The sequence below is a fragment of the Dipteris shenzhenensis genome, chromosome 24, assembly GCF_047967505.1.
Source record: "Dipteris shenzhenensis isolate YYH24624 ecotype China chromosome 24, Dip_SZ_1.0, whole genome shotgun sequence".
Taxonomy (NCBI): domain Eukaryota; kingdom Viridiplantae; phylum Streptophyta; class Polypodiopsida; order Gleicheniales; family Dipteridaceae; genus Dipteris; species Dipteris shenzhenensis.
Window position 1 is genome coordinate 37,007,949 of NC_141619.1, and position 23,993 is coordinate 37,031,941.

Here is a 23,993-nt window from a genome sequence, read left to right on the forward strand (position 1 = left end):
CTCGAGTATTCCACAGGTTTATACTCCTATGGAGATTGTTGATGCATCTTCTATGGACAATTACAGTTTACTCCCAGGATGCGAAGTGCCTCTTGCAGATGAGGATGAGGCTATGCATGGTGAGGAGGATACCTTGGCTAATGATGCCCGGTATGATCCATTGGCTGGTTATGCCAGGACAGATGTGGTTTCTGCAGTTATTGACTCGGGTCATATTGTGCATGGGTAGGAATCATTGATATGTTTGCTTCGTAAGTGCCTCCATGGCCAGAAGCAATCCCCTCGAGCTTGGCTTCATAGGTTTGATACCGTTATGAGAGCTCAGATATGATGCGCAATGAGACAGGTTATGGTCTCAAATTTGCTTTTTTGGAACGAGTTTAACAAGACCTCTCTTCCATGTGTCTGGCATTTTCTGATTTTGCCAAGCAGCATTCACCATATGCAGCAATGTATGCTTCAAAAGAGGCAAATATTCTAGAAAAAACTCAACTGTAAGACCATCCCATCTTGGAGATTTCCATCTGCCATAGGATTTGATTGCATCTGACAATTCCCTATCAGTAAAAGGTTCCTCCAATTCCAAAGCTCGAGTAGTGGAAATAATAGGAGAAACATGCTGTAACAGTAAATTTCGTGCAACCAAAACCTGCTGCGAGGGAGGAACTGCAAAACCAAACTGCTGAGAGAAATGATGCACACAAACAGAAGCAAGTTGTGACCGTGAGGTAGTCCATGAACCATCAGGCATAAGCACCTTGCAAATTTCTGTTTTTAATCTCCTCTGATGGAAGCTTTTGAAAAATTGTTTGGAAGAGAAGCCTTTATCTGTAAAGGCTCTTTGTCTTGCTCTAGTCTCCCATTTAGCCAATTTCCTGTGATCATTGAGTTTAAGACAATGTCTAGCTTGGCATAGTGTTGTTTCCTCATGCAGAGACAACGAACGAAAATGGCTGAGTTCACTGAGGTCCTAACAAGTGAATTTGGCCTGAGCAATAGTTTCCCTCAGAGTCTTCATGTAAGACTCGCCATAACCTCTAATCACAACTTGCATTTTGGAAACAAAAGAATCCCATGCATTATCAATATCAATATGGCTGCGAGAAGACAGAGAATGAGATGCTTCAGTAACCATGGCCTTGAAAGCAGCATGTTGCAAATACCTATTGTTCACGATCAGATGTCGCCTTTGTGGCAATCTATCATTTGGCATATCATGAAAGGATAACTGCAACCATAGAGGTGCATGATCTGAATGCACAAAGGCATAGTCAATCCACATTTTGCATGTAACATCACCATTTTGTTGCGAAGCTACACTATACCATCGATCCAGACGTGCCTGATAAGAAGAAAGGGCATTATGTTGGAAGGTGTATTCGAGTGATAAAGGCTGCAATTCCTTCCAAAGGTCAACCAAATCAAGATGCATCAGTAATTGAGACCATGCATGCCTTTCAGGGGTTAACACACTGGAGCTTTGCCTTTATCCTGAATTCCAAAAAACTGTCTACTACCTTTGTTTTTATTTGCAATGGAGGTAGGAGCATCTTTAGTAGGCATTTGAACACGCAAAGTAGCAGGAGGCATTTTATGCTGATTCATGGGACACTGTGAAGCCATGTGTCCAAATTTTTTGCAGTCAAAACAAGCCTCTACAAATAATCCCCATTTCAGTTTATAAAAAGCACTTCCCATGTCTACATTGTTCACCGTGATTGAAAAAGAGTCTGGTGTGGGATTAATAGTATCCCAAAGAATGCAAAATCGATTCGAGTTGCCATTAGGCCGTGGTGGGCAGACCACTTTGCCTAAAGTTGCTGCAATTTTAGGCAAGAGTGAAGCCATGCATTGCGGGAAGTCTACAACTTCAACCCAGACCGGACATCTGTGTCGGAATAAAGCCTGAAAATCCCTTGTGGGAGACCATGGCAATACGTGCACCATTTGCTGCCTAAAAAAGAGGGGCGAATGTTCCAAAAGCATTTTTCTGTGTATCTCATCACCATAATGACTTCAAAAAAACCCCTGGCTGCATAGTGTACCTTGCGAACAAACGAGCCAGCCAGTGTGCGAGTCAACCAGTTGCCTATCTCTGCAACAGGTGGCATCCAGCCTAGAACAAATAAAATGACTGCATTTTTGGCATATTCTCTACCTGGATCCACAATTTCATCCACTTCAACCATGAGGCCAACCGATGGAACCGAGTCTTTCCACTCTTTCCTTGTGTCTGCAAATCCTTCATGCATGACATCATACACCAGTTGTGCCTCAAGAGAATCATGTACCGGGTCATGTTGACCCTCAGCCTGCTTTTGCTTCTTGCAATGAACTGAACGATCCTTTTGAAAAGTTTTTTCATAGTAAAAAGTGGAACCTGGAAAGGAGGTACCTGTAAAGTGATAGTGGAGAAAAAAACCAGTCCCAAAAAAAGCCCACAAAGAAGAGAAAAGGAGTGTATTTGTAAGGAGAAAGAGGGGAAAGAGAGATGTAGAGGTCGAGAGAAGCTAAAAACACTTTTATAGAGGAAAAGGAGAGAAAAAACTAGTAAAAATTCCCAGATGAACTATATTTCAGAGAAAAAGGGAAGATTTTGGCGATGGGAAAGGTGCACCGGACCCAGGGACCCAAGAGGAGAGAAACGGGAGCAAAAAGCCTTCAAAATCAGTGTATAGATGTAGTCCGCAAGCAAATCCCTGTATGAAATCGATCCAGGAGCCGGAGATGAACTGGTAGCAGCAAACTGTAGCAGGCGGAACAGTCCGTACAGGCCGTACACCTGTACGGAATCTGTACGGGGCTCTGGCAGGCTGTACGGCAGATAGTAGCTGCTCCAAAACACCGTGTTTTGAGCTCTGATGCAGCGTACCACAAAAGGTCTGGACAATAGATAAGACTGAAATCTCCTACAGGCATACAAGAGGCTAGCCAGGACCAATTCAGCCGCTGAATACTTCCTTTCTACTTCACTCTTCACCCTACTGGCATAATAGACTGGCCTCATATATCTGGAATCCTCTCCCTGTTGCAAAAGAATAGCACCAATATCATCTGGTCCCACAGACGGATTCACATAAAAAGTCCTGGAATAATCTGGTGGCTTTACACTTGAAATATGAGTCAAGGATTCCTTAACTGCCTCAAACACCTCTTCACTCTCTGTTGTCCATTTCAGAGGCTCAGATTTTACCACCTGCTGAAGAGGATACAAAATCTGAGATAACATATGAATAAATCTCGACAGATACTTCACCTTCTAGAGAAAGGTATGCAACTGCTTGGTATTCTCAGGAGAGGACAGCATAACTAAAGCTTTTACTTTACCTGGATCCGGCTCAATCCCATTCTCAGATACAATATGCCCCAATATTTTAATGCTGGTCTAAGCTAACTGAGTCTTCTTAGGATTTAATTGACCACCATTATTATCAATCTCATAGTATACCTGATCCAGCTTTCCACAGTGCTCCCTTCTTCCACTGTAGACACAGATGTCATCAATAAACACTTTACAAAATTTATCCAGGAAGGGTGATAAAATCAGATCTGAATTCTCTTGATAGTGCGAGGGGCCGTTGGTAACTCCAAAAGGCATTTTCCTGTAACAAAAACAGCCCCAGGGGGTAATGAAGGTAGTCTTGATTTGATCTTCCTGGGCTATGGCTATCTGGAAGTACCCTGAATATCCGTCACACAAGCTGTACATTTCACGACCCGCCACTTTATCAAGAATATCATCCAGAAAAGGCAGAGGATAGTGGTTTCTCTTTGTCACTGCATTTAGAGGTTTGTAATCAACACAGACTCTCCATTTGTCTACACCTTTTGGCACTATGACCACAGGACTTATCCAATCAGAGTGAACTACACGATAAATTATTCCTGCCTTGAGAAGCTTATCTACCTCTTCCTTCAGCACATCTCTCTGTTCCGGGCTTAATCTCCTTATTTTCTGAAAAACAGATTTGGCACCTTCCTTCAGCTCAATCCTCAAAGGCTTCCCTTTAAATCCCCTAATCTCCTCATAAGAGGTGATAAACAAATCGGGGTATTTCTGCAACATCTTCAAATATTCTTCTTTCTCCTCAACATTGAGATCAGGATTCAATGATTGCTCAATCAACACCTGGGTTGATTCTTGAGAGCATTTGGGCTGCATTAAATCCTCGATAACCTCAAACCTATCCACCTCTTCCTCACCGAACCCTGCTGTCCCCACAAAATCCACCTGTGAATCCTCATCTACCAATCCACCAATGCTATTGTTCCTTCATCACTTTCTGAAGTCACCGAACTCTCATCCTCACTACTGGTTTCACTTCTCTCTTCCTCTTCACTTGCTGAATCTAAAACTTCAGCCCTGCTTACCATATCAAAATTCAATTTCTTCCCATTCGAATGTACAGAAAAGATTCCTTTATGCCAATTCTGAATTGCACCTACCTTCCTCAACCACGGCCTTCCAAGAATCAAAGGATAGGCTCCCAACCCCGCAGGCATCACATGACAATCCACTCGACATGAAACACTGAATGCCTCAACCTCCAGACCAGGTACTATCCCTAAAGTCTTCACCTTGGAGTGGTTTGCCATTCTGATGCGATAACTAGAGGAGCGGGATATCTTCAATCCTAATCTTTCCACACAAGCCAGGGTAATCACACAAATCTGTGCACCTCCATCTATATAGGCCTCTCCAAAACCCTTTCCTTTATGCCAGGCTTCTACAGTAGGTAAAAGATCCGGCAACTCTCAGACATCAGCTTAATTGTACCTTTATGAGAGTTCTTCTTTGCTGGATTTACAGCCCGCCTCCATTCTTTTTTAAGCTTTGGGCATAGACCAATCATTTGAGCAAATGTAATGTCCGGTTTCCTCGCTGAAAGATCTTCCATCAAATCATAATCTCCCTACTCCTTCCCCATGGGATAATCTGCAGTTCTGTACTTCCTTCTGGGCTTCCTGCTCTTCTTCTTTCGGTAGGTCATCATCTCCTCAGACTGCTTCCCCTTCTTTGCACTCGGACCAACCTCCTCTTCTCTATCTCTCTTCCCTAATGGCATGACATCTTTAACTTCATCCAACTCCAACCAGCCAAATGTAATTGTCTTACCTTTCCCTTTCTCTTCTGCAGTGGCTTTACAGATTCCAAAGGTACTAGGCTGACCTGCATCTTTTACTTCTACACTATGATCATTCACCCTATTATTTACCTTGTTGGCAATGGATAAACATCACCTCCAGCACGAGGAGGCTTATCACAGTGTGTGCTGTAATGTCCCCACTCTCCACAATTAAAGCACTGGACACAAGGTGCAAATGACCCTTGACCTCGTCCTGCCTGCCACAGGCCTGAATTATTTGAAGAAGGCATGCTGCCTCTGCGATAACCACCCGATGATCTACCTCTTCCCCTACCGTTCATCAAATTCAAACTCAAACTCTTCATAAGCTCCGACATTTCATGAATTTCTTCTTTTATATTCTCCTCCTTCTTGACTTCAGGCTTCTGTATTTCTGGCTTCATATGAGAGATAATTTCAGGCACATGCTGAACCATTGGCATCTCCTGCATCATTTGTGACAATCTTATCTGCTTCCTCTCCTTCTCTTTTGCTACCTTGAGAGCATCCTCGTAAGTGACCAGCTCTTTACATTCAATCTTTATCCTAATCTCCGGCTTCAGACCAGCAACAAACCTATCCTTTTTTATGACTCTGGGAGGAACTTCAGGCAATAAGGCCACCTGCCATTTATTCCACAACACAGTGAACTTACCGACATACTCATCCACTAACTGAGTCGGCTGTTGCTGCAATAAACATATCTCTCTCCAAATGCCATCATGATCTCTAACACACATAAACCTGTCCAGGAAAGCTGTCCTCACCTCTAGATAAGTCGGGTTTCTGTGAGCACCCTGATCATCACCCATCCTTGCAGAGAAAGTCTGTAGCCAAATTCTCTCTTCTCCCAACAAACAAAAGGATAGAATCTGAAGAAGGACTTCTGGAGCATTCCTATCTTTGATAAGAGCTGTGAACTCCAAGCACTCTAAAAACCTCTCTGGATCTTCATTGGGCAATCCGTGAAATCGAGGAAATTCATGACCCATCTCTCCTCTTAACTAACTTATCTCAAACACACTTCCAACCAAAAATACCACCCAACCTCTTCTGGGAAGAAAGCAAAAATAATCACTCTACTGAAGAAAGCTTACCCTGCATTTGACTGGCATTCTTCTTCCTAAGAGCAATCACTTTCAAAGCCTTTTGAACCTTAGCACAAGGACGTATCACCCGAAGTTCAACATCAAGGCATCTATCTCTCCTGTGTCCACACTCCCCACATAACTCACAATGAATCACTCTCATGTGAGGCTTTGAACAGGATGAAACCTAATGCAACTGATCATGTTACGATTGCTTCAAATTGTTGTTCCGAGACGTCGGTTTTTAAATTCCTTGAGTACCCAATCTCAATTCAAAACTCCTCCTGTCCCCAACAGGATCACCAAAAAGATGATAAGAAAAAAAAAGAAAAAACAACCAGGAATTATGTACTTCACCACGTCAGATATCTGAGACTTCATAGGGATCGGCTCCAATGTGGGCTCGTAGATGATGAGCTCATGAAACAGATTCCAAAGTAAGTGTCTTTGTAATGGGCACTGAGACAAACCCCCACAAAAAAAACTGATTGAACATGGATCACACAGACTCAAAGAGAGACAAAAGACTACACAGCCCGAAACAGACTGAACTTAGAACTGAACTTCGCCCCAAAACTCAGAAAACAGTCGGCCTTTGAATACTATGAACCCACAACCCACATGAAGGCTATCTTCGTGACTCTTCAAGATATCAACCCACAAGCTAACCTTAATCATATCCTTCCCAAGATCATCATCGAGCACTAGCAATGATGCAGCCCGCCATCTCTGGAGATTCTATCAGTTGAGGTCTCTGCAGCAACACCCGGCACCCGCCTGTGGCCAAAGGCCTCACTATTTCCAGCTTTGAAGCAATTGAGCGCTCACACCACAACTAGCCAGCCCGTGCGCACATTGCAGCACCCTCTTACTCACATACAACCTCCGTCCAAGCACCTCCAGCCAGTAGAAATGACGCCACAGCCATATAGCTCCTTCCAAAGCAAACTGCCCGCATAGTCATCCTCCTCAAATCCAGCAGCTTCCAATAAGAGCAATAGCCAGTGCTCTCCACGCTAGTCTGCTACAGCTCCTCGCTCGTCTCCACCTTCACGACTTCTCTCATGCTCATAGAGCTCATGGAGCTCACGCCTCTTCAAGGTCCTTCAGCCTGTGTAGTAGCGACGCCTTCCCCATGAAACCAAGAAGCGCATGGTGCATACTCTCTGTCGCTCACAGGCCTCTGGTCACTCTGAACCTCCAGCTAGCAGAAGCACCTCAAGCAACTACCATAGAGTTTGCTACAAGACTCCAGCCAGAGCCAATTGTGCCATGAAGTTCGTCAACATGAAGCACCTCGAGCCCATCTACTCCAAGTTCCTCCAGTCGAAATCCTAGACCTGTCACATACACAGTCACCACCACAACTTCCCTAGCTCACAAAGCTCTCCTTGTCAACACACATGATGTCTTCATACACAGGTTTCAGCTTCCTGCTCACGCACGACCTCCCATCAACAACTGCGAGCCTCTCCCACCTCTCTGATCGTTCCACCTTTATTTCTCAAAGCCCCTATCTACGTAGATTCTTCCAACGTAAAACCGAATCTACTCCCAGCCGCCATCTCCACGTAGCTCCAGCTCACAGCCTAGAAGCTCCCCTTCATCCATCACGTAGCCACCTTGCATGTGCAGGATGCCTTCCCAATCAGTCCACAATTCCCACACACATTAGCATGCACATTAAAGCTTTCATGCAACCCCATACACACACATGAAAAGCTCTTTGACATGGACACCATAACATATCAAATTCCTGTAACATGCAAGTGCACATTGACTCAGGAAAATATAAAAAAAACCTTCATGACTTGACTTTACATGACCCCAAAAACATTTCGCTTGATCACACAATAGACACCCTTGCTTTGGAAGTCTGGTACAACCACATTGCATTTCATCATTTCCCATGAAGTCCCTGCGAAACATACTTTATTATCTCAAAAAACTATACATCAGTCCATCATGCTTGTGAAAGAAAATTCCACAAATGCCAAAAGCCCACACCTACCCTAGATGTGTACAACTATGTGGCTACCCACAGCTATTTACAGTGCTCAAAAACTTGATACAGATTTTGTCCTATCACCGGAATGACTTCATCAATAGTTAGCAATTGCTCCTTCAAATCCTGAAGCTTTGTGAAGTGAGTATTCATGAAATCTCCCTCATCCATATGCGTATGAGAAAGCTCTCTCTTTAGGAAGCAAACTCCGGCATCATTTCTTGCTGCAAACATACTCTCTAATATCTCCCAAGCTGCCTTTGAGGTCTTGCATGACCAAATGTGAGGAATAATGAACCTCTTGACAGAAAGAGAAATTACTAATAGAGCTTGTGCATCCCTAGAATCCCATCTTTTCTGCTCTGTTGTGGGAGCAACTGGAGCAACAGCTCCAATTACTTGTGCTGCATTTTGACCTCTACCCCTGCCTCCAGCTGTAGGAGTGACAGGTGTAGCCACTGTATCTAACCTTGCTTCATCTCCATTAACATAATCCCAAAGATGTTTGCCAACCAAGATGTTGCAAACCATAAAACTCCACAAGGAGTAGTTGGTGCCATCCAACTTATCCTCCTGTGTCAGGACTCCAAATACCTCAATGGGTTGTTCTGAGCCATTTTTGCCAGATAAACTCAAAAATACAGCAAACTAAACAAGTAAAATCCCTTCCTGGGATGCAAAATGCACGAGTAAAATATGCCAAAGAAAATCTGCCCACAGTGACAAATACTGTCACAGCCTATCAAAGGCTCATAATGCACCACATTGCTCTGCTAATTGCCCAAAAAGCCATAAAATTCAAAACTCTATTTTGACAGAGAGAGTAGATGAACATTTTACAATTATAGATGTATGCTTTAATTTTTAAATAATGATCATAAAGACCTTTCAAAACAATATGCAGGTGAGCAATGTCAATGAAAAAATTTAGCGTAGGAAAAAATCGAGTGAACATACGTATGTCTTCTATTGGAGGGTAAGAAGAATGTAGTTGCAAATGCTTTGTCCAGGAAACCACAGGTATCTGCAGTTTCTATTGCTTATCGTGATGCTTTGCAGCCCATGAAGGGCCAGTATGCTGAGGATGAAGATTTTGCTCAGGTTTTTGATTAGTTATCGGAGGGGCAGTGCCTAGACCATTATGCTCTTAAGGAAGGGTTTCTCATGATGCATGGCCGCTTGTGTGTAACCAAGCAGGTGAGGCCTAAAGTGATCACAGAGAGTCATGCGCCACCATATGCAGGGCACAGGGGCATTGATGCCACAGTGAGGGCGGTGGAGCATTATTTTTATTGTCCTAGTTTGTGCCGAGATGTGGAAGAGTATGTCAGGACATGTTTGACGTGCCAAAAGGATAAGTATGATCGCCATAAACCACCAGGTTTGTTGCAGCCATTGCCGATTCCTACGCAAGAAGTGGCAAAAGTCTGCAAATTGACTCACACTGAGTCCAAAACTGCTTGCAAACCTCCCAAATGGCCTTTCAACTCCCGAATTGCATCCGATTGCCAAAAGCCCCAAATTTTTGCAAGAAATTGCACCTAAAAGGGGAAAATGAACTAAAAGCCCCAAATTTTTGCAATTCTCTGCAACAAATGCAAAAGCCCCAAATTTGCTCCCAAAATGCAGGCCAAACAATGGCTCTTTGCAAGAATATCTGCCAAAAAACACTCGCTTGCCAAAAAACGCCTTCCAAGGTCCACCTACAAAGAAAGCCCTACCAACAAGAACCCCTGTGCAAGTGCTCTAACGACTTGCAACAGTCCGTACAGTACGGACTGTACGGACGGAACTGTACGGCAGAAATGCATTCGACTTTAAGGAAATCGTACAAATGTACGGACGACAACTGCTTGTACAGAATGACGGGTACATGAGCTGTACGGCAGAACTAGTATGAAATCCAGGTACATACAGAATGCCGGAGTTGTACGGTGTTGATGTAGTTCACACGTGCGGCACAGCTGTACGGATCTAGCGCATGTGTACGACCTATACGGATAGATGGCTCACGAGCTGTATGGACGCCTACATAGAGGTGTGCGAATGGCAGCGGCAAACAGTACGGATAACCGTACTGTTGTACGGACTGATTGCGAACATTACGACTGCACTAGTACAATACGGAACTGTACGGACAAGCTGGAGCTGAACTTGAAGATGGAGCTTGCGGGCTCGAAGCAAAAGGTCGGGCAAGGTGAATCTGATACCAAATGTGAACAAAAGATGAGCAAGAGTGAGCAAGAGAGTGAGCTGAACGTAGGTCTACTCAATAGTGAACTGAAATGAAGTGAAGTACAAAGAAGAGATGAGGAGTTTTGTGTAAGTGACAAAACCCTATCTAATCACTAACCGTAGTTAGGGATTAGACTATGGTTAGGGGGGAAAACCTCTAAGAGGGAAAAGTGCCCCTAACCCACTTATTACATTACATTGGCCACTACCTAGAATATAATAATAATTCTAACAAACATCACCGCGTTCCTTTGTGCATAGCACCAAACGGTCCTATTCCTTTCATAGTCAATAAAAGTGTGTGCCGCACCATGCATTATCTTTTCCCCATCTTTCAATCTCTGAGGATTTTTTTTTTCAAGTCAAAGTGTCGAGCCAATTGTGATCCTTGCCCTTGCTAAGACACCTCTCAAAATCCATTCCTCCTTTGCTACACTACAGTTTGGTTTTAAACTGCTTGCAAGGCTAACCACTGTTGCACAAATCCTGATTTTCTTAATGGGCAGCCATTCTTTTCATTCTTGGTCCAAAATAAACTCACATTACCACGTTGCTCAAATGCTCAAATGCTCAAAATGCTCCAAGCGCTATCACTACAAGCTGACCCTTTTCACCATTCCCTGCCGGTTTGTTGAAAATCAAAACTTCAATGCTCTGATGCCTGAGCCTGTTATGCGACTTCCCCAAATTTGTGTGGAGTATAACGGAGTGGTCGGCATTTAAATTATGTAATCACCGAAGGAAGCATTCAGGAAAGGTAAATGCAACTTCATGGAAATACACCCCAATTCACTAGTTGTGCAATCGTTTTGTCCATCCCATCAACTGTCTGCCTATCTCTACGAGTCACAGTCTTGACATAAGGGTTTGATAAGTGTTGATGGACAAAGATTGGGCCCCAATCAAGTCAAGTCAGCGACTATCGTGATCCGGAATTTTACCACAGCTAAGGGAAAATATGACTGCACACCTTGCAGCCCTTGGATGAGCTATTTGTAGCCATCTAGCCTACTTGACAAATGTCCATACAACCTTTTACGGTGCTGTTGCCTAAGCAGTTTTTGCTTTCAAAACCAGCTTATAAATTCCACACAAAGAACTTAAGATGCCAAAGCCAAAAAAGCCTAAAATCCTAATGAATGTGAGAAACATAAAGCACAAAATGCTCAAAAAACTAATTTTATACTTAGCTGATCCCAGAAGATTACAATAAAGAAAGCTTGTTTTGCCACGTACCTTCATCAAGTTGGTCTAACAAAGCAGATTCTTTATCTGCTTCTCGGGTCCCCACAAGTCTTGTGCCCTTAAATGCAAGATGTTCCTTTACAAAAAAATGATGATCATCAATGAGAAACAGAATATTTAGTCCTATTTTCTTCAAAATTTGTTAATAAATCATTTGAAAAAATCTTCTGCCATGTCAAGAATGCGTCTTCAAGACACTAGGAGATGAGTTGCAAACAAACCTCCTTGTCATGAACACTAGTAGAAAAAGGTTAGAAGTGATACTCCCTCTGTGGAAAATAACAAATACAAGAATATTCATGACAAAACATCATCCTCACAATAAACAACCCAGAAAGGTTGCTAGCAGCTAGGCAAGGACCCCTTTGAAATGAGCCAATCAGGCAATTAATATTATCACAATATGTTTTTGTTGGTGTTAATGTGGTAGTAGGTTGCTTGCTCCTTGATGTGAGGTGGTTGTTCATTTGTTTTATTTCTTGGCAGTTCTTCTTTCATGTTTTTTGTGAGGTGTGTTGAGCTTGCTTCAATTTCTGGTAATTGACCAAAAGGTAGTGTATTGAGGCTTTTTGTGCGCTAGCTAATTGTGGAGGTTTTGATCTATGTGCCTCATTTGCTAACTCTTCTTTTTGTGCTTATGGGCTAATCTTAAGTTGGGCCTTTTCAAGAAAGGTGTTTGGTTTTGCTACTCAATCTGATCTATGGCTAGACGTGTCAACTTTTTCTTTTTGTTTTCTTCATAGTTAGCGTGGGTAGTAAGGTTGGTCTAGCCAACAAAGGTAACGGTGCAATGAGATCCTTGTACTCGCCAATCTAGTCTGTGGTTATTACATTATTTCTTTCCATTTGTTTTCTTCATAGTTGATATGTTTAACAAGGTTGGTCTAGCCCACAAAGGTAGCAATGTAATGAGATCTTGGTGCTTTCGATCGGGGCTAGTCTTCCACAGTGTATTCTTTAAAGTTATTTTTTGTAGAGCCCTTGATGGACTTGAACACGATTTCCCCTTCAAGGATTAGAAAGCAAGTGTGCTTAGTAGGTCGCAAGGTCACCACAACATAATGTTTTTCTTCCTTATCAACAAAGAATCAACGTCCCCCCAAAAAATGTTTAGCAATATCCTTCAAGGTAGTCCTTCAAGGCATCCTTCAAGGCAGCTATGTAGCCATGAGTTTATGAACCTCATGACATGGATAAGTAGATGATGATAGCAAGTACAAAAACAAGGGCATCGCACTTGGCCCTAGCAAGATACCAACAAGCAAGTCGAGTTTTTGGAGATTCCACCTTTTCCATGATTCACTATTTTCGGATGTCCCTTAGACAATCTTTCTATGATTGTCTGTATGTTCAACAGACAGATTCCATTGTTTACTTGTCCTAGATTGAGATCTTTTGATGTTGTAATTGCAAGCTTCCTCTTTGGGAGCTGCCTCTTGTAATATGGATGCATGTGTGAACCTTCACGATGTAAGGCCCAATCCATCAAACGATAAGTCAGCCCCAACTTTGGTACCGATACGAAACATTGAAGAATATGAGAAATCTAATGCCAAAGGGGCCGATAATGTTGCCCAAAACCATATTGCCAAATTGCCAATGGAAATGATAACATAGTATAACCTAGATGAATCCAAGAACATTCCCAAACTCATCCTCTAAAAACACAACATAGTGCAGTTTCAATCTCATGATAGTCACTCATAAGGTTGAAAACCATAAACTCCATCACGCATATCAAGGACTAGCTCACACCCACACATACTTGAGCATCCATTTATACAAAGTCTTCGTGCTAAGCTTCTGTCGGCACTCCGGAGGTGAAGGGCAGACTCAGTCATGACGAAGGCTAGCACTAAAGGAGAAGGCTAATCAAAAAGTAGTCCAAAATCTCTTCATTCAAGCTACAACTGCTTGTGAAGTCTAAACGATTTCATTTTAGTCTCTCCCAAACGAGCATCTAAATCTAGCTGATAGGGCAACGCACCATTTAAGATAGAAAGAATTATTGCACTACCAGCAGGGCACAACATGGATGAAAACTTCACAAGGTGAAATTTGAATGGCACCTCCTACCAATTGAATCCCTTTGGATGAAATGAAATAAGAGCGTCTGGGTTGAGTGTAAGGCAAGGGGATAATCAAACACCTTCGACCAATGCAAACTCTCAGCACGCAAAGAATTCTCATCAAAAATTACAGCCATGCCATTTGAGATGAGAAAGAATTTCTTTCCAATCAGAAAACATTTTGGTGACAAAAGGGCATCCCTTATTTCTGCCATCAATATAGCCCAAAATAAAATCCCATTGAGTGGGATGCTAATGCGCAAAAGCATGAGTGGTCAACAAGGAAAGTAAGTGATGCATCATAGCAGCCCAAGGCTGATCACCCTATAAAAATTCCAGCATCATCTTCCCCTTATGTGCCAAAATATGTATGTGAATATTCAAAATATAGACCTCGATGCATCTTCAGTGAACAGAGATGCTCCATAGATGGTAATCTAATACTCTTGCTGCCATGCTTTGAAAACCAAAAAGTCTTCATAAGATAGACATGAATTATGCAATTATTTTCTTACCACTATACGAAGTCGAACATGTAATGGTCAAGTAGCTAACGTCCAATATTCCAACTTCTTTTTAAGCTTTGCAAGGACCAATCAGTTTGTTGGCGAGGAGTAATCATCTATCCCAGCGGATAACCAAGATGACGAACAATTTGATTGGGCATCACAATTTCCCCAAGCCACAGAAGAGAATGTCAATTCTTTGCATGTAAGGGCAGAAGCTTGGATTTTTGAAAGTTTATCTGCAAGCCAACAGCAAGTCCATACAATGATAAAGCATTCATAAGCTGTGAGAGATCCTTCTCAGTATTCTTTGGAGTGAAGAAGGAATCATCAGCATAAGCTTGTGCAATCATGGGCTTTCATCTTTGTATATCCAAATCATGAAAGGCATCAGCATCCACAAGGTGATCTATAGCATCAGATGAGTAGCTATTGCATAGAGCAATGCACTGAGAGGGCAAACCTGTCTAACCGAATGATGGAGGGTCCACTAACCACTGGATGTATTACTATCGCAATACTTCAGCATGTTATCTACTGGATGTATTACTATCGCAATACATCCAATAGATAACAAGCTGAATTTTAACCCCATTGCATAGTCTGGGAGATAAAGTCCCATTGAACACTATCAAATGCTTTGGCAATGTCTACCCACAACAAAAGTACATCTTATTGAGTATACTTGGCATATTCTATCCCAACATTGGCTTTAGCAACATTATCCCCAACATGGGGACGAGGTATGAAGCCACATTGGGGGAGATGTAAACCTCTTGCAAGAAACCTTTGATCCTATCGACCACCATTTTGGCCACCACCTTATAAATGACTGGCATTAGGGTAATGGGTCTCCAATCAGCAAATGATTCACAGAGATGTTTCTATGGGAGCAACTTAACCAAACCCTTCTTCCAACCATCAGGCATTTGCTGATTTTCCCAAGCATAATTAATCGTATACAGAAAAACAAGCTTGAGAGCATCACAGTATGCAAGAAAGAACTCCACAATGAGTCGATCACAACCTGGAAACTTCAATTTGTCACATGATCTTATTGCATTAGTGAGTTCCATTTCTGTGAAAGGTGCCTCCATTTGTAGAGCCTGGTCTGGAGTAATAATAGGAGAGACATGCTGTAACAGCTCATGTCTTGCCAACAAAATGTCCTGCGAATGAGAACCTAAGCTCCCAAATTGTCTAGCGAAATGAACGACACATGCTTGAGCAAGGTGTGCTCTAGAGGTAGTCCAATGACCATTAAATTGCAAAACCCTGCAAATATTTCTGGCTTGCCTCTTACAATGTAGACTTTTAACAAACTCTTTGGAAGAGCTTCCTTTATCCAAAAGAGCCTTTTGTCTGGATTTAGTTTCCCATTTTACAATTTTTCTGTGATTATTACTCTGTATTAGATGCTTCGCTTGACATAAACATGCAAGCTCATGCTGAGTTAAATTCTTGACATGACTAAGCTCTGCCAATTTTTGACAATTTAATTTAGCATCTGCAACTGCGTTCCATAGGCCATGAAGGTAAGTTTTCCCATATTCACGAATCACAAACTGCATTCGAGAGGCAAAAGCATTCCATGCTACATAATCAATGTCTAGCTGGCATTGTTCCCACAGAGGTGCAATGGCATCATGAACCATTTGTTTACACTCATCATGCTCCAAATGGCTGATATCAACTATGAGAAGTTGTTTATCCAGCAACTTGTCATGTGGCACATCATGAAAAGACAGCTTCAGCCATAAAGGAGCATGGTCAGAGTGCGGAAAGCCATAATCCACCCACATTTGACAAGTACGAGCATCATATTGTTGTACTTTCACCATGTCCAATGGTCCAACCTTGCCTAATAAGCCAACTGGGCATTATGATGAGAAGTAAAGGCTGAAAACATAGGTCCCACAAGGCTGAGCTGGGATATTAATTGAGACCAATGTTGACGCTCTGAGACTAACATGTGGGTCTTGCCAGACATTATCCCCATAACGGGTGCATTACTAAAATCCCCACAGATAAAAGCATGATACCTCCAAGGATATTGCTGCATAGCCTCCCAAATCCAATTGAGGTTTGAAAGCAACAACTGGCCTGAAAATCATGCTTCACAGGAAAGACAACACCAAATAAAGAATGATGCCTCGCATAAAAGATATCACAGCTAGCAAAGTGTCCTATATGACCTGCATACATATGCTGATTGTGCTCTTGCAGATCCACAATGTCAGATTACAATTGATTGACGTATGCCCACATAATCTTCCATTTTCAGGTCTCACACAAACCCTGTACATTGAAAGTCAGACATTTTATCTGTTCAAGCATATTTAGAAATGTAATGGAGGTATATAGAGTTGATAAACTCAAAAAACTTAAAAGTATCAAGTCTGTATGTCCCCTCAAGGTCTGGCCTCTACCCTGAGGTGACACAACTGCCTAATGAAAAGGCAACAAAAAATTAATTTCTTCTTCTGGGACAAGAGTATGGCTTGCTGTCACAGCAGCCCATGTAATGCCAATTCCTGAATTATCAGCAAGTGTGTTACCATTAGACAATGCACCATTCCAAGTCCGAGGTTCTAGGCGAGACAATCTTGCTCGGTGTTTGCCAAGTTTCAGTAGAATTTTTGGGCCCCCCTTTAGGTTGACGTAGAGGGCATGGAGCCAGAGCCATTCCCATTAGGAGCAACCTTAGCTTTTCCTCTATCTTGTGCTGCATTTGGTGATTTGGTGCATATACCTAGATGAATCCGGGAACATTCCCAAACTCATCCTCTAAAAACACAACATAGTGCAGTTTCAATCTCATGATAGTCACTCACAAGGTTGAAAACCATAAACTCCATCATGCATGGCAAGGACTAGCTACTATGACATCCCCACTGACGTTGATACGGCAAAACCTATATCAAGTTTTTGAGCACTATATATAGCTGTAGGTAGGCACATAGTTGTACACATCTAGGGTAGGTGTGGGCTTTTGGCATTTGTGGATTTTCTTTCACAAGCATGATGGACTAATGTATAGTTTTTTGAGACAATAAAGTATGTTTTGCAGGGACGTCATGGGAAATGATGAAATGCAATGTGGTTGTACCAGACTTCCAGAGCAAGGGTGTCCAGTGTGTAGTCAAGTGAAATGTTTTTGGGGTCATATAAAGTCAAGTCATGAAAGGTTTTTTTATATTTTTCTGAGTCAATGTGCACTTGCATGCTACGAGAATTTAATATGTTTTGGTGCCCATGTCAAGGGGCTTTTCATGTGTGTGTATGGGGGTGCATGCAAGCTTTAATGTGCGTGCTAATGTGTGTGGGAATTGTGTGACTAAAGGTCCAAAATGTAAATTTAATGTGCCTTGGGGGGATATTTACATTTTTTTAATAAGAGTGGTAAAATGTCACTGATGAGGTGGCAAATTAGGCTGAGGTGGCTGGACTAATTGGGAAGGCATCCTGCACATGCAAGGTGGCTACATGAAAGGATGAAGCGGAGCTTATGGACTGTGAGCTGGAGCTACATGAAGATGGCGGCTGGGAGCTGATTCGGTTTTACGCTGGAAGGATCTACAATGCAAGTGGGGCTCCTTGAAGAGAAGGCTGGATGACCAGATTTGGAGAGTCTCGTAGACGAAAGAGAGGTTGTGCGTAAGCAAAAGATGGAGCACCCTTCAAGTGAAGGATACGTACGTGACAGGGGGATGGAACTCCGACTGCATGCTTGGCACAAATGAACACTAGGTGCTTGGTGATGATGAGCTCGGTGGTGTAAGTGGCACTTACTCAAGTCCTATAGAATTTTGGCCATGTGTTGATAGTGCAATTGAAGGAGAGGATCTTGGGCGATTGAGTCTGTGAGCTCCACGAAATCTGAAGGCATGGGCTGACTGTAATTCGGGGTACACGGCTGACCGTAGAAAGGCTTTGGCCAAGCAGATGCCCGGTGATGCTGAGAAGACCTTGGTGCTGGAGGTTCCCAAAGATGGCGATCTGTTTGTAGTTAGCTGAGCAAGGTTACCTCACAGGCAGGACGGTCGTTGTTTGCACGTGAGCTGATACGAAGAATGTATGGGCTGGTTCAAATCATCTGAAGGACTGTTGGCGACGTGAAGTATGAGCGTGGAGTACTCTATGGGCAGGAGAAGAACACTTACGCTGGAAGAGGATTTGTAATGGAGAGATGGTTGATGTGATCTGTTATGCCAGTCCCTTTCACTCCTTGGTCATTGACTGCAGCTTTGGGGAGAGTTGCGTGTTGTTGTCCTTGATGGAAGCTTAGGAGTTTTGGCTGTGGGTTCATAGAATTCTGAGGCTGGCTGTTTTCTGAGTTTTGGGGGAAAGTTCAGTTCAGTTCTAAGTTTATCTGTTTCGGGCTGTGTAGTCTTTTGGCTCTCTCTAAGTCTGTGTGATCCATGTTCAGTCAGTTTTTGTGGGGGGTTTGTCTCGGTGCATAATACAAAGACACCTGCTCTCGAACCTGGTTCATAACCTCGTCATCTACGAGCCCACATTGCAGCTGATCCCTATGAAGTCTCAGCTATCTGACGTGGTGAAGTACATAATTCCTGGTTGTCTTTCCTTTTTTTTCCTTATCAACGTCATCAGTGCCCAACAGTGGGTGTAGACCATAGTATAAAAATATGCTCACACATACAAATCCACACACCCACACATACTTGAGCATCCATTAATACAAAGTCTTCGTACTGAGTTTCTATCAGCACTCCGGAGGTGAAAGGCAGACTCAGCCATGACGAAGGCTAGCACTAAAGGAGAAGGCTAATCAAAAGGTAGTCCAAAATCTCTTCATTCAAGCTACAACTGCTTGTGAAGTCTTAACATTTTCATTTTAGTCTCTCCCCAACGAGCATCTAAATCTAAATCTAGCTGATAGGGCAACGCACCATTTAAGATAGAAAGAATGATCACAATACCAGCAGGTCGCAACTTGGACAAAAACTTCACAAGGTGAAATTTGCATGTCCGCTAATACGGTAGAAGCATATACCTAGATGAATCCAAGAACATTCCCAAACTCATCCTCTAAAAACACAACATAGTGCAGTTTCAATCTCATGATAGTCACTCACAAGGTTGAAAACCATAAACTCCATCATGCATAGTAGGGACTAGCTACTATGACATTCCCACTGACGTCATCAGCGCCCAACAGTGGGTGTAGACCATGGTATAAAAATATGCTCTCACACATGCAAATCCACACACCCACACATACTTGAGCATCCATTTATACAAAGTCTTCATACTGAGTTTCTATCGGCACTCCGGAGGTGAAGGGCAGACTCAGCCATGACGAAGGCTAGCACTAAAGGAGAAGGCTAATCAAAAGGTAGTCCAAAATCTCTTCATTCAAGCTACAACTGCTTGTGAAGTCTAAACGTTTTCATTTTAGTCTCTCCCCAACGAGCATCTAAATCTAAATCTAGCTGATAGGGCAACGCACCGTTTAAGATAGAAAGAATTATCACAATACCAGAAGGCCGCAACTTTACATTAGTGCCTTTACTTTTGGCCCCAAAGCCTGAGGGATATCCTTGGTTTGCATAGGGGGAGGCATTGCATCAGAAGGCATTTTGTGTAATGCCAATTGGCATTATGAAGGCATGTGCCCAAATTTTATGCATTCAAAATATGCTCCTGCAAAGAGACCCCATTTGAATTTGTAAAAGGCACTCCCATAGCAACTTTATTAACGTAACATAATAAGATTCTAGAGTGGGGGCATCCTCGCATTCCAGAGAATGCAAAATCTGTTGGCCTGGGTGGACACACCACCTTTCCTAGTGAAGCTGCAACTTTCAACAAAAGTGAGGCCAAGCATTGAGGAAGTCTACGACTTCCACCCACACCGGACAACGATGCCTAATCAATACTTGGTAAACCTAAGGAGGCGACCAAGGCAGAACATGCACCATTTGCTGCCCATAAAAGAGGGGAGAATGCTCCAATAGCTTCTGTTTATGCTGCTCATCTATCATTATAATTACAAAAAAGCCTTAGCTGCATAGTGCACTTTGCAAACAAAAGACCCTCCAAAGTCCTTGTTTGGGTTCACTATTGAGCACTCTAGCCTCTATGGAAGGATAGAAATCATAGAGTCTGGTGTGATCCTACCTTTTCACTTTTTTCTTTCTTCATGCACTCTTTGCAGCAATCTTTCTATGATTGCTTGCAAAATAAGTACATACATCATGATGTATATCCTGAGATCTTCTCGTGATGTAATCTTTTGCACATCTTGTTTTGGGATAGTGATTTTGTAATATAAAGCAACAAAATTTTCACTTTTTTAAAAAAAATGGTGTATGTGTGTGTGTGTGAGAGAGAGAGAGAGGGGCTGAGGAGCTCAGGCTCTGGCCCGACCTTGTCATGACGCTACGCGCAGATCCGTATAGGCATCTTGAATGTCTATGCCCGGCGTGCAGACAGCAGTGCCCCCCGCCTTCTAGAGACAGATGACGGAGAGGCTCCCAGAAGCAGAGTCTAGACTCTTGGATTGTTGGAGGAGATTTCAACAAGCTAGAGCATGGGGAGGACAAACAAGGGGGGTGCATCCTTCGCACAGATGCCTGGTGGTTATTTCAAGCATTTTCTCTACAAAAAAACAAGGAAGGGTTTCCCCATACCTTTGGCTAGGGGGTCCAAGGAGAGGAGACTAATTGAAGACGATTCACACATTTGTGAATGGGCCATCTCACATCGCATTCACTCTATTCATTGATCTGCTTCATTGAAGCCATCGTTCGGGAGGTTCGGCAGAACTCCCAATTGTTGTGTTTATTTTCATTCATGCCGTTAATCATGATTTGATGTGAAACAGCTACTTGCCAATTGTGCCCATTCAGTTGATTATCATGGGTCCCTCCACTGCAACAAATTGTGCTTCGGACCAAAACTCTTTGATCTCCATTCCATTGACTAGCTTTAGCAATTCATCCCCTTCTAGGTCTCCAGATTGACCGTCCCATTATCGAAACCATGCTTGATTTGGTACCACCCGATCCATACTTGAAGAAGATTTTGTTTCCTTGCTCCCAATGAGGCACTGTACATCAACATGAGCAAGTCGTCTTTTTAGTGTTATAGTATAGGGGAGGGTGGCATGCTCTAGTTAGAACCTCCAACCAGCACCGAGAGATCTTAGATGACTTCTTTCTTGATAAAGGTATGATGATAGAGAATCAGATTGGCCGAGCAGTGGAGCAAGCAGTGGGCTATAGACTCATGGTAAGGTAGACTACAAGATCGCATTCCATAACAACTTTGGTTGTGACAGGGTCACTCTTTTTCAACGGGTTCAACGGGGACCCACATAGGTTGAATAGACTATGCTCGTGCCCTTCTTATCCTACGCCACTCGAAACAGTACAAGTCATGGAGGCACCCACCCTTACGAGTAGGTGTGGTTGGGGTGTATTATCCACCAAGCATAAGGGTATAAAAGAAAAAATAGAGCATGTGAAAAAAGGTTGTCCCATTGTTGTTGTGATTAGAGAGTGGAGTCGTAACAATTGCTAGTTGAGACAGTTCGGGAGAAAAGACTAAGGGTGTGTTGAGTGCGGCAAGAAGCCGCTTCTACTGCCTTGAGTAAAAAACAAATAGCGAATAGAATACTCAATTTTCCCAGACAACGTACAAAAGTCATAAGCAATTAATTGATCATCATTCCATTCCACATTGAACTTGCATTCCTCATATGATGCATTTGCCCATTTGGTAGCACCGCATTGTTTACATCCCGCCTCGAACAAACGCTCTCATTTACGAATCTGTATGTTAGCAAAAATTTGTAGCCAATAAAAATCTTTTTGAATTCTAAATTATTTAATTTCCCCTTCAAGAGGACTTGATAAGGAAGAACAGGTGCCAGAACATGGAGAGCTTGGAAGACAAGGGGGCTGGAGAGGCTAGAGGTAAGGGCTGCCCAAAAGGGGCTGAGGATGGACTGAGCTGTGAGAGAAGGGGACTGAGGGTGGGCTGAGAGGTAGTAGAGGTGAGGGTTAAGAGTGGAGAGGCTAGAGGTGAGGGCTGTGAGTGGAGAGGCTAGAGGTGAGGGCTGAGAGAATGGGGCTGAGAGAAGGGGGCTAAGGGTGGGCTGAGCTGTGAGAGTTGAGAGGGTAGTAGAGAGTAGAATTAGGGCTGAGAGAGTAGGAGAGAGAGGAGTGAGGGTTAAGAGTGGAGTGAGGACTGAGAGCAGAGAATGGCCAGGAACGCACAGGTTCTGGGAAGTTATACCAGTTGAGCGCTGCGCCAGATGCCAAAACGCCACAGCCAGCATGGGAATGCGATCCGGGAATGCGGGACGTGTTCCCTCAGCGATTCAAATCTGATCCACATTTCAGCTTCCCCTTGCTTCATGGAGCGGCATTCACCCCATTCCGGAAGGAGGAATGGCGATTCCCTGGTGACTATATTTTGTAGTGGCTTCTGTGGCATTATGCACTTTGCAAACATTTTCATCAATGTACATTTCAGTTTTCTATAGATTTTTGTGTGTTAAAAGTTCAATGCTGAAATTAAAAGTTTAGGCTATTAAAAGTGATTTTGTTTTTATAATTTGATATATTACCATATGATTTGATGACATGTCATATGACATGGCGTTGCCACCCCCTTCCACGTTCCCCCATCCAAAAACATTTCCTGAAACGTCCCTGTTCCCTGGTACTATGTTACGAAGTCTATATTTTTTAATGTACTCAAGCATATCCATCCTCGATCACTTTCTTCTATTTGCTTGAACAGACTTCTATGAAACATGAAAGAAACAGCCAAGAGAAGCAACTCAAGGCAAAGATACATCACAGATATCCAGTGGTAAAATAGCAATCAAAGAGTCTGAACAGACCAAAAACTAAGACAAGAACCAGGACTATACCTGGAAATGCCATGTCATGCATGCAATGGTTTCAGAATAGAAAGGACAGGATCCCCACTCTTTAAAAAAATTCGCTCTCTAGTTGAAGCAAAGTTGCAAACCTAGAACACTGTATGCAAACCTAGAAGAACACTGTACCCTAGACTAAATAGCCATTAGAGTGTGTACAATATCTGTCCAAATGCAAGCCAAGGTATGGGCTGGACCTGGGGCCATCAATAGCCTCTATGCATCTAGATCTCCAAACATTCTAGGCAATGATGCTCGCTACAATCTCAGAGCAAGTATCCACCAATGCATGTGTAGGTCATTCAAAGGGAAAGCAACAACTCTCTGATTTTCAATCAGATTTTACGATGGGCTGTCAATCAATGGTTAACCAAACAATCTGCACTTGGATATTTACTCTTTGTTAACTCCAAATCACCACCATGGAATCTTTCAAAGCATCGTAGTCTTCCTTCATTGTACAAGTTTGTCTAATTTCTTAAAATGGCTTTCTTCCATAAAATTTCACTCCCAAAAGTTTACCTTCCTTAAAACGATGTGCATTCAAGAAGCACAACTAACATGCACCTCTTATTTCATGGAGAAGATCCTAAAAGAGTGACTTCAAAATGAGGTTTGAATTAAGATGGATTCAATCAAGCTCATATTTGCATGTGCTAGGTGTGTCAAATGTCCCCAAAAGCTAAGCTTTATTAGGAGGGAGAAAGAAATTATTCTATCTCCTTTGGAGAATATTTCAAACATTTGAAGGGCTCAATGTGTTGGGTATGCACAGCGGAAGCTACCCCAAAGAGAGAGTTAT

The 23,993-nt window shown here is 42.8% G+C and overlaps 1 protein-coding gene across 5 annotated transcripts in view; it reads right to left on the reverse strand.

Moving 5' to 3' along the window:
- Window positions 1-23,993, reverse strand: part of LOC147886559 (uncharacterized) — a 178,489-nt gene that overhangs the window by 152,434 nt on the left and 2,062 nt on the right. For all 5 annotated transcript variants that reach the window (XM_087395699.1, XM_087395698.1, XM_087395697.1 and 2 more), the window contains exon 2: window positions 11,691-11,775. In XM_087395699.1, coding sequence (XP_087251825.1) covers window positions 11,691-11,775 — 85 coding nt within the window. The remainder of the gene's footprint in view (window positions 1-11,690; window positions 11,776-23,993) is intronic.